Below are 11,707 nucleotides of genomic sequence, written 5' to 3' on the forward strand. Positions count from 1 at the left end.
GTCATTTTTGAGCAACTCTCCAACCTAAAGCACATTTCCATCTAAAATGCTACACCATGGCACCAAGTTCTCTGCAATCAGTCAAGCAAGGGTAAAGTGCTCAAACTTCGCAAGCTCAGCTTGGAGTTGTGGAGCTGAAAAAAGGAGTGGGGCTGTTTGTGGTACCAGGGGTGAAATGAGATGATAGCAGGGAGTGGGTGGGAGGGGTGTTTTCCCCAAATGTAAACATCAGCTACTACAATTAGTAGCTGAATGCTACAGCACTAGAAAACCTGTTTTCACATGGGGAATGCAAACTCTGCCCAGGACATCGACAGAATCTTGGCTCCCCTCCATCCGGAATGCACAGGTTTTACTGCACCTGCACGGACCGAATGTGATCTCAAAGTCAGGATCTGGAAAGTGAATTTACTCCCCAAATCTGGACTCTTGATGGCAGGCAGCCACACCATCTTGTTTCTCCAGTCCATCCACTCTCAGCTACTACCACAGAGCTACAGTAAGTGCATTTAAAGGTGATGAAAGCATTGGTGCTACTGATAGGAACACACACACAGAGATCTATAAACCCACCCCTCCCGCTTCCCTCTGTTCTGTGATCCTCCTGGCTCCAAGCCACAGATGCAGGCTCAGGACTTCCGTAGGGAAAACTTGCCCAAAGACCTGTTCAAGGGTTTTAAGAAGTTCCTGAGAAGCCACCTGATCCCATGGTCCATCAGTCAAGATAGGAGAGAAACAAGTGTGTTTAAGAGGGTGGTTCCCACCCTTCTTTTTCTAAAGATGCGTGTCTTCCTCAAACACATCCACATCCTCGCTCGCCTGCTTATTGATCAGGACATCCCAGCTGTCGGGGCCATTGATGGTGTTCCCACCGTTCACGCTCGGCTTCTTCTCCTGCATTTCCGACTGGCTGTCGCTGGCCACGTCCAAGGTGGGGTTGTCATGGCAGCCGTTCTCAACAAAGCGCAGCTCCTCGCCGTGTGACTGCCAGGGGTGAGAGGACACAAATGGAGACAAAGGGGTACAGGTCTTAATGCTGCTGAGAAGCACAATCAGACCAGGCTATGAGGGTCACCAAGAACTTTGCAGGGTCAGGGGGAAAAGGCAAATTTTCTCCTAGCCCAATCCTCACAGCGGAAATGAGCTGTCCTAAGCACATTTGCATCTCTCTTACACCTGAATGGGCTCCACTGCTGCTCCAGCAGTGTATCCAGCTATGTCCCAGAAGTGGACAGGGTAAAACAATCTCCCTCTTAACTTTCCAATTCCCTCCATCCCCAGGGCTAAGAGTCTGGCCACCTTCTCCACCCATGCAGTGCTCACCATGTTCTTCATCTTGGGCAGGCGCCTCTGCCAGCAGTTGTAGATGAGCCCCAACACGATGATGATGGCGCAGATGGAGCCAATGATCACCAACACCACAAAGAGCTTCCCATAATCACTGCGTGTCTGGTTAGGGTGAGACTGGCAGCTTGTGGTGGTTGAGTAGTTCTGGATACCAATCTGGAAGGAAGGAAGCAGTACACTAAAAGCCCTGACCTGCAGGCAGATAGAATCCTGTTCCAACTCTCCAGGGTCCAAGTACAGGACCACAAACGTGGGCAGAGGAACTAAAAGCCAGGGTTGGAGAGTCAGGCTGTGCACTGTGCTACATGACAAGAAAGCACATAACTATACATAACACCATTTTCCATGAAAGCTGACACATCAGCAAATGACAGTAGGCACAACCTTATTTTGCTCACCTGCACAAGGATCACACCTTTGTGCATGACAAGGAGGGAGAAACTGTCCAAGATTGAGAGTTCCCAAGACAAACTATGGACCACTGAGGGGTGCTGAGGCTTTGGTAACTGCTTGGCAGAGAATGTAATCCTAATAACCAGGTTTCCATTAAAGCTCAGGTCCTAAGAGGGCATAGTGGTCTTTACAAGGTCTTGGAAGTAGACAGCTGCCCACTGAGCCTAAAAGCTTAGGAGTAGCTGTTCTAGAAACTGGCCCCCTGTGGCTGTCAGCAAACAGCCCAACGCTGGTTCCAGTGACTTGGCAGATTTGAAACAGGTTACATATCCAGTCAATAGTAAGTGTGACAGGTGTAAGAGAATACCCTCCCTCCTTGCAATCTCATGCTTGTGCAAGGGCAGCACAGTGAGCAGAGTTTCATTATTGACACAGCCAGAGAGTCGGAGGCATGTGGCAAGGAGGCTCTGGTAGGACTCACATTAACATGGGGCCACAGTTGCAAAGTCAAACCTTGCATCCCACAAATCCCTCTTTCTGGACAGTTCTAGGTGCTGATACTTCAGTCACACAATTTCTACAGGGTTGGCTTTTTTCACTTTCTCTGGTATAAGCCAATCAATACACCACTGAGCACTTAATTTGCTTTGTCTAACTGCACTGGTTTGTTAGGTCAGGGAAAAACCTGAGAGCAGACAGCCAGCAAGGCCCAACTCCACTGCTAAAATCAGCAAAATTATTCCAGTGGTGCAAAAAACTCAAGCAGAATCAGGCCCTCAGTGCCTATATACCCTGTAGGACAAAGGGGCAAAGCCAGACATCATGGGGCTGATTCGTCCTCATCTCTATCCTCTTCCAAGCTGCCCAGGGTTAGAAGAGAATATGTGAGGTCTAGAGGCAGCTGGGAGAGGACTCTGGCATCCATTGACCCAGGTCCTCTGCCTGCCCTTGTAGAGGCAGTTGTTTAAGGAGTGAAATGCAGACCCTGGAATTGCAGAAGGCGTGTGAACATGTCAAGAGAAGCCAATGTATGTAAAACAGCTGCAGGGTGAGCAGGGCCAAATGTGGGGCTCTGCAGCACCCACATTGCTCTTGACAATGGTATAGAAGGGGTGACACTGAGAATTCCAACAAAATGGATGCGTGAAAAGCAGTCTCACAACCAAGCCAGAAAAGCAGGGAGGGAATAACCCATAGTTACTCTCTTAAAAGGAGCAGACATTTGATGGCCTGGCAACTACCAGTGAGGGGAGAAGGGAGTTTGCCAAGCGTCTGACTCATCTGTTTGCCTGCCATGGGTTCAGCACTTGGTTAGACTGAGATATGCTCCCAGTTTTTAAGTTGCTTATTTTAATTGTATAACTGGTCTTAACAAATGGATGCAGGCAGACAGGCTCTTACCTCAGCTAAGCTCCTCTTAACATCCCCCAGTGCCATGAGAACATCTTTTGTAGGGATAACGCCTGTAAAGTAGAGGAAGAGATCAGTGCTGCTCTCAGCTCAGGTTACTCAGTCAGATGTATTCATCAGTCTAAAATCCCCAACAGGATGGAGGCAGGGGAACACACATTTTTGTTCATTGGTGTTTTATGCCAGGAGGCTGAAAGAACACAGGATCACAGACAAGGGTACCTCCAAACACTCTTTAAAGGAGTAAAAAAAAAATCCAGGGATGAACTGATACCAGAGCCACCTAGGTACCCTCCCCACCACCACAGAAGCTCTCAGGGTCTGTGTCTGCTCTGGGAGCAAGCAGCAGCACTCAAAAAGTCATGGAGACAGGTTCATAAAGGTCATAGAGGCCATAATGTCAACATTAGAAACCTCTATCACTAGACTGGCAGCAGAAGCAGTACAGGAAAAGGACCCCTGTACTAAAATAGGAATAAAGAGATGGTAAAATGTTCCAGTCCAGCCCATGTTCACTGTCAGCTTTTGTTTCTTTGGGCATGAAGGGAGGCACTATGAGGACTGTCCTAGTTTGGACAGGACTTAAGAATTGATAGGTTAGGAAGTGAACCAAGAGCAGGCTGTCATATACTGCCATGGAGGGGAGTACATAAGCATCAGGAGAAAGCTGACAAATGCTCGGGGAAAGGCAGTCCAGGGAGGGAGCAAAGCTGAAGGCAAAGTGCAGAAGATGAAGCTTTGTGCAAGCAGTGAGGAACAACCCAGAAGACAGAAGTGAAGAAAGAGTCTTATGTCCTCAGTCCCTCTCCATCCCTCAAGTCCGGTGAACGCTGGGAACTGGTGGGATTTAAATGGATTGGAAACCAAAATCTCCTTCCAGCATGGCTGTGTACCTCCATTTGGGAGCCCCTTAAATACACTCCCCATCACAGGAAGGCTCCTTCTGCCAGCACTTACCCTGTTCCCCTGCCAGTGTCATTAGCAAGTGCTTGTCGTTCTCATTGGGTTTGCTCAGAGAGATGAGCCAGCGCTCCTGCAGCGCCTCCGGCTGCCTGGAGAAGGCATCCTCCACCAGTGCCAACAGCTGGGGACCCCTCTCCAACCGAAACTCCTCCTGCCACAGGAAAGGAACCTTGGTGAGTGCATGCTGGGGACAGGGCAGCTGTAGCACTGCAGGGCTGGTACAGCTGAGACCTCACATGCGCCCAAAATCCAGCAGCATTAAACCTGGTGCAACGCTCTGCTGCACAGTGACCCAGGCTGGACCCACAAACATCTCCTGATGCACCAACCCTTCTCCTCAGCTCCTATGGCTGCTGTATGCCCCACACCAAGCCCAGCTCTCCCGGCACAGAGAGATCCTGAAGCAACATTATGGTGTAAGGTGAGAAGGAAGCAGCCAGGCTCTTCCCCACAGCAGCGCTGGGTCAGCAGGTGCTGCTCAGCCTGATGTGCTCCAGCCACCCCTCGGCAGGCTCCTTTGCTGCTTTCTCACTCCTGTGTTTCTATTCTCATCTCCAGTTGCCATGCCAACCTGAAGGCCACACAGATGATTAATAAAACGGAGAGTTCTTGTTGCCATGGCAATTTGAAGCGCTCAGGGCACGCACAGGCCTGTGCCAAAAATGGCCTAATTGAGGAAGACATCGATGACTGGGGCCTGAATCACAAGAGCCTGGCAGTACCCCCTCTCATCAAATTATGGGGTTTGGTATGGGGAGGCAGGAGGAGCTGCGTGAGGAAGCAGCACCATAATGCAGCACCATGATGCTCAGCTGCAGCTCCAGCTCATGGTCCCACTGTCAGCCTGAGGCTCTCTTTTGGGGGATGCAGAGGAAGGGGGAGCAGCTGAGCCAGGAGCAGAAGGACAGAAGCAAGATGTTCCTGGCGATGGGGAAATCAGAGGTTGCAGAGCACTGATAAATTCTCCATGGTGGAGAGGAGGGAGCAGGGAAAGAACCTGAATGCACCTGTGCCAAGGTGGAGGTCGCCTCCTTATGCATGGCCAACTACCACTGCTGGGTCAGATCCTGCAGTCCCCACATGGGCAAACTTTCCAGGTATGTTGAGTGGGGGATTTGCCCAGAGAGAGACTGAAGTCATTCCCTTGCCTGGAGCCCACTGGGAAGACAAACGGGCTTCCAGCTTAACCCAGAAATACAGACATGGTCCCTGCAGCAGGTCAGAGCCTGGTGCCACACAGTGTATAGAAGGTCAAGGTGCAACCCTCTGGAAGGGGCTAAGCACCCTCCTTGTCGTTCAGCTTTTCAGTGGGACTTCATACACATCAGATCATGGCACCAAAACATGGAAATATGTGAGGAATCCCCATTCACACTAATTTAAACTACAGCACTTGCAACACAGGTTCTCCCTCACTACCCCAGAAACCCAAACACCACAGAGCTCAGATACAGAAACCAAAAAACAAAAGGGACAGGCAGACAGTAGGTGAGGTGCCAAAACTGAGCAAATTACCAAGGGTAGGAAACAAACTGCATGAACATCAGTGGAAAGGAGAGGAGCTTGATTCCAGCTTCACTCATGCAAAGTGGTAATGGGAGGCAGGGAATGATGGAATGCTCATGTTAAATATGTATGTCGACAAATGTCCCTTTGAATAAGGGGTAGTACAGCACAAATCATTCACTGGGAAATACGTTTTGAAACATGAAATCAAGTAGAAAAACAGTTCAGTCCTGCCTATCCCAGGGCACCATCTTCCTCCAGCAAGGCCAAACTGAGGATTCAACAGCAAAGACATAATCTGATCAAGAGACATTTGCACATCTGCTTTTCAGTTCTTCCCCTTACAGAGGTTTAAACAACACAAGTACCAGTGACCACAGAAAGGAAGCTACTACATATTACAAAATTAACCAGTATTTAAAGTCCACAGAGATAGGAGAGAGAGCAATGGGGGTGTGAAGGAAACAGGGCAGAAAAAACTCTGGTTTTCAAGGACTCATTTTCTGCGTTACAATTGTGAGCTGCAGCAGAGATACTTAAAACCCTCCACACTGGTCTGCCTCAATCAAGAGGAAAAAGACTGACTTTTCATCTATTCTTAGAGCAGTCGGCATGCTTTACTGTGTATAGGAATTTCCCCGTTTTCCCTGTCCCCAAAAAGATCACCTTTAAAAAAAAAGAAAAATAAACCAACCAAGAACTCACCAGTAGTGGCAACAGGTCAGTGCCACAGAGCAACCCTGCAGGAACAGAACCAGCTGGCTCTGCCCACAGCAGGAGCCCCACAAAGCAGGAGTGCAGATGCACAACGCCAGAACACAATTCCTCAATGAAACATTTTGGTCTCAGGCTGTCAGGCTCATAATAATTTCTTAGAATTATGAAAGGCATCTTGACCCCAGGCCTTTCACAACTGGTTTTTAAGTGCCTGATAAAAGGCCCAGCAGAAGTGAACAAGCCCTTTTACCAGGGATCCACAAGGGACTCTGGGTTCATGAATTAACTGCAGCTTTATGAGGATGGATGGACAGGCATTGGATTAGCAGAGCATGGCTGGTTAACAGAGCCAGATAACACACAAGATAACAGGGTGGGGAGAAGAGACCCTTAAGGAAGATTTAGTGATAGCTGCTTGATACTTATCCATGCACAGTGCAAATAAACGGGAGTCCCTATTCCTCTGAGCCATCAGAGGATCGTTACTATATGCTGGAAGGAATGGAAGGAAAAGGAAGAGAAGGAAGGAGAACTGCATTTCAATCCTGTAAGAGGTGCAATGCTAAAAGCTCTCATGTCTCATGACAATCCAGGTACTGACTGGCACAGACAGCAGCCAGAAGTTAGTAAAAAATACAATATGGAACTGACATGTGCTAGACTTGGACCAAAATCATCTCTCTCCACCCACTCTTTTTCCCTTTTGGAGAACAGGAATATTTCTGTCCTCCTCCCCTTCTCTTCACAGCCTCTATACGTTGAGATTTAGTGCTTTTAAAATGTTGTGTGGTAAAAGCTGTGTCTGCCTTCACTCCCCTAAACACCATTGCCCCCATGCCATCAAATCTCTTTGGACTAACTTACACAGTCAATGTTATCTGACATATTCAGGATGATATAGTTCTTTCCCGCAAGGTTGCTCCAGTCTTTGCAGATCACCTGGAGAGACAAGACAAAGACAGCTGGGTTCAGGTGAATGTAACTCTGCTGCTGAAAGCACAGGGTACACAAGGGACAGGAGCAAAGGGCTGTGCCATACTCCCAGGAACACTTCTCAAGGATGCGACCGTCCTCTAACTCTGTGTTCTAAGGAGGAATCACCATTTCAGTGCTAACATGGAACAGGGACAAAGTTACTCTACCAGCTTGCCACAGCTCAGCTTGACCTTCCACCTCTATCTCAACTCAAGGAGGACACAGATTCTCAGTGGAATCTACCCTGCAGCCTTATCAGCACTTAACACAAAACCTAACCAGGAGCCTCTGTGGTCCTTAAACAAACTGGTGAGACAGGGCAGCACTTTGCAGGCAGGATAGGATGCACAGAGGGACTAAGTCACTTGCTCAGGCTCCTGAGTACCATGGGGCAGAAAGCAAAATTAAAAGCTTTGCTTGGTACTCTCTCACCAGTCAGCTCCCGCTACATATTTTCTCTTAACCAGCTGCCAGGATTCAGGAACTGCAGTTCACCCCTCCTCTCCCACAGGCTCTCCTAGACCAACATCTTCACACATAACTCTGCTCCACCTGCTCTGCATCTGGTCCCTGCAGGCAGCAGCAGCAAAAACAGCACTTTCTTCTCACTCCCTTTCCAGAAATCCTTGGGGCCATGTTTGTCCTGACACTTCCAATAATGCAGGCTGAGGAAACAAGGAGCTTTCTCTGCTGTGCGTGCCCCAGAGGGAAGGTGTTCAGCTTCTGTTTATCAGAAGCAGGATTTTGTGCAGCTGGGAAGATGTGAGGGGGCAGGGCTTTCACCAAGGATGATGGATACCCTTAAGAACTGCTGTGAATAACTCTCCCTGAAAATTCAGTTTTGACTGGGTGAACAGAAAAACTACTTCCAGCAGTCAGATTCAGGGATGGGGTTAAACACCCAGCCAGGAGTGAAGTACCCAAATATCCCCACTGTAGCCGACCACCCCACTCCCTGCTCCCAGTGCGACCTGTGCCGAGTCCCAGGGCAACTCAGTTGGCAGCATGGCCATGCGGGCATCCCCAGCCTGTGGTGACGAGCTCCTGTCTGCTGCCGCAGTCTCAGTGGCTGACTCAGTGTCATTCCAAACGGGATCCAGCGCAGGCTCATCAGCTCTGTCCCACGGAGACACAGAAGTGGGGTGCTGCTCACTCCCAGGAGTCTGGGTGCCTGGGGAGGTGCTTGCAGGAGACGGTGTCCCCACAGGTGTTTCCACTGTCTGCTCCATTTCAGTCAGCATCGTGGGCTCTGGCATCTCCCACCCCACCGTGGGCTCTGAGGCCTCCTCCCTGGCTGAATGCTCTTCCCCACCAGCCTCCACCGTGGTCTCTGCAAGCTCTGCTCCTGTGGCAGCCACAGTCAGCTCTGAATCTGCTCCCCCAATAGCCCAAGTGTCTCCAGTTGTCACTTCCAAGAGCTCTTCTGAAACACTGGGAGATCTTGCACCAACAGTAGTAGAAAAAGTAGAGGACACAGGTAAAAGACCTGGTCCCATGCTGCTCCCAAGGTCTGGAGAAACAGAGTCCTCTTCCTGCCCTCCTATGGCTGCCTCAGTCACACCACCTGGCCTGGCAGAGGCTGTGGAAAACAGAAGGGAGAAGGAGTCCTCTTGGTCCACTGGTTCAGAAGATGTAACCTCTGGTCCAGAGGTCTGGAGGCTCTCCATCCCTCCTCTTGAGGGGTCTATAGGGAGCAGCCCCTCCTCTTCCTCTAGTGTGGAGAAAGGTGTGTGCAAGTCAGGCTCCACAAATTCTGCCGGCGGCTGGACAGTGGCCATTTCCCAGTTGTCTACTTGTGTCCCGTTCCGTTTCAGCAATGCCTTCTGGGATGAAGCAGGAAAGGTATAATCTAAAAAGAGATCCAAAAGACTTCATGTCACATCTGAACTAAGAACTCTGAAAGGCAGAGAATATCCCATTATATGTGTTCAGCCACAGGTGGGTCAGATGGCAGAGACCCTCTAAGAGCAGGTAGCCTGCCACAGCAAAGAACAATCCCATCCAATATGTGCACTTCTCCATCTCCCCATCCCATCCCAGTGAACCCATATTCCCGAGGGATAATTTCCATGTTTGTTCTCTCCACATCTGTCTGTCCATAGGCACTTCCACAGACAATAATAAGTAACAGTTCTGACACCTGGCATCTTTAAGTTGAGGTTATGAGTGTTAGGAATCAGGCTGGAATCCAGAGATGCATTTCAGATGGGATAGAGAAAGATATGGGGTGGTAGCAGCAGTCAACCACAAGCTAAATGGGAAATACTAGAGAAGAGAAACTAAAGCACAGAAAACCAAATCCTCCTTCCTGCCACAACCAAGTAATACCACCAAACCCTGAATCGACCTGGGCGTCTTTGAAATGCAGAATTTGAGTTTGTACAGCACTTCAGAGCAGAAAAGTCATCCCACAAACATCTGCATTAGTTTTGCTTTGCTACAGCAGCTGAGTCTAACTCCCCTCCCTCCAGCTTCAGCCCTGGTTGTTCTGTGGCTCTGACCACGAACGGAAGTGCTGCTGCTAAACAAACATAGATGCTGAAGGAGATGCAGGTCACAGATGTAAGATCAGAGTCAGAGCAGGTAGGTTTTTTTTTTCTGGTAGGGGTTTCTTCTGGAAGCTAAGGAGCTGGAACCCCAGGAAAAGGAAAGTATCTGTAAGATCAGATATGTTTAGCTTGGAGCAGCAGGCACAAATCCAGCAAGCATAAATCAACCTTCATCTTTCTTGAGAAACTGCCCATACCCACGGAGCTCTGTTTCAGGAGTCTGCATCCCAATTAACTCCCCTTCTCCCTGAGACAAGCACAGCACATTCTCACTGAGAAGGGAAGGAAGACGATCCCTTCACAGCCAGAAATCAGCCCCCTGCTCTGTCTATAGTTATTAAGTAAATGACTGTCTGAAATTCCCAAGGCTCCTGTCTCCTCTCCTGCCTGCCAAAGCAGATGCTCCACTGAGCACAGTGGGCAGCAGCTGTCTGGATGCCTTACAGAGATCTGCACAAAAAAGCTCCATGCATTCCTGACTCTGTTGCCAGAGTGGGTGCGAGCTCCCAGGCAGAGAGGGCCATGCCAGCAATCACACCCATTGCCCTGGGTATTCCCTGGCAATCAGGACTGCCCATGCTACTCCTGCCCACCCCTCCTGAGCAGAAAACACACTGTTCCATCCACCCCAAGCAGGAGGTGTAAAGATCCTCCTGTTCAGCTGGCAAGTGGCTTTCCCAACCCACAGCTCATTCCCTTTATGGTGTCAGCAGCTCCTCTCAGATGCTGCCCAAAGATGAGCGTGACCCAGTGTCGTGGTGTGGGGACGAGCTCCCAGTTCTGTCTGCAAAGAGGCCACATGGATTCACTGCCCATGGCAGGCAGAAGTCATGCTCCTTTGCTGCTGTGTCTCACTAGAGAGCACCCCCTGACACCCTACCCAAAGACCCTGAGGATTAAAAGATTTTTGCTTCCCAACAGCCAGTTGGTGATGCTTCCTCATAAGCCAAGGAGGCTGGTAAGAGCATTCAGCAGCAGCACAGACCAAAAAATCCCCATCTCTCCTCCACTGCCTGCCATTGATCTTCCCAAAAATCCACAGCAACAGGTAACATCCCAGCATCTGCAGACACAGTCACTGCCTTGCTGGATGGATGGTGGGTAACAGGAGAAACAGCCACAGACCATGGGATTGAGGAGGTTTGGGTGGGACTGCCTTCTTAGATAGTAAAGCTTAGTGCATCTCCCAGGGCTCTGCTACTCCTGCTGCTGCAGGGATAACTCAGGGTTTGCACCAAGAACCCCCTCTACCCTGACATGCTGTGGGTGAAAAGTAAGGATTTCGCCCCTTAAAACAAGGCCCTGCCAGATGAGATGTTATTTTCAAGGATCAGTGATCCAATCTGCCATCTCCTTTGCCTAAAGACATTCTAAGATATTCTCAACTCCTCTGCACCTCCTCTCTTCTGTGCTCTTCTTCCCACCTGGAGCAGAGCACAAACTGGCAGGCAGATGGGCACAGCAATAAAACAAGCCACAAAAAAGCAGCATGAGGTTTGTCCCACGGGAGCGAGAAATGCTCCCAGCCAGTCAGCTCTCCTTTGAAGTCACACACTCAACCTTTCCCTAAAGTGCTCTCTCACAGATTAGTTGGCTCCCATGGGGGAAAGCCCCACATGGTGTAGCCCTGCCGCCTTTCCACCAACAAGATCTAAAGATCTCAGAGGAACTGCCGCCTCTGCCATCTCTCCTGGGCAAAGAAAATTTAGGGAGAACCCATCCCACTCTCTCCCAGCAGACTTCTATCTTACAAGGCAGCCAGAGATTGAAACCTGAGCTGCTTCTCTAGGCCAACAAATCAACAGGGTAGAAGCAGACACAGGAATCCTCACACTTGCTACTAACTG

General features: G+C 49.6%; 1 protein-coding gene across 1 annotated transcript in view; it reads right to left on the reverse strand.

The window, feature by feature from the left end:
* Positions 1–2: 2 nt before the first annotated feature.
* The window catches only part of PODXL2 (podocalyxin like 2), a 19,067-nt gene continuing 7,362 nt past the window's right edge, over positions 3–11,707 (reverse strand). The window contains exons 2-7 of the mRNA XM_017732517.1: positions 8,283–9,160; positions 7,201–7,275; positions 4,108–4,264; positions 3,142–3,203; positions 1,324–1,503; positions 3–984 (exon numbers count right to left, since the gene is read on the reverse strand). Of these exons, the coding sequence (XP_017588006.1) occupies positions 775–984; positions 1,324–1,503; positions 3,142–3,203; positions 4,108–4,264; positions 7,201–7,275; positions 8,283–9,160 (1,562 nt within the window). The 3' untranslated portion in view covers positions 3–774. The remainder of the gene's footprint in view (positions 985–1,323; positions 1,504–3,141; positions 3,204–4,107; positions 4,265–7,200; positions 7,276–8,282; positions 9,161–11,707) is intronic.

This window comes from Corvus brachyrhynchos, unplaced genomic scaffold (genome assembly GCF_000691975.1).
Source record: "Corvus brachyrhynchos isolate BGI_N302 unplaced genomic scaffold, ASM69197v1 scaffold4, whole genome shotgun sequence".
NCBI lineage: Eukaryota > Metazoa > Chordata > Aves > Passeriformes > Corvidae > Corvus > Corvus brachyrhynchos.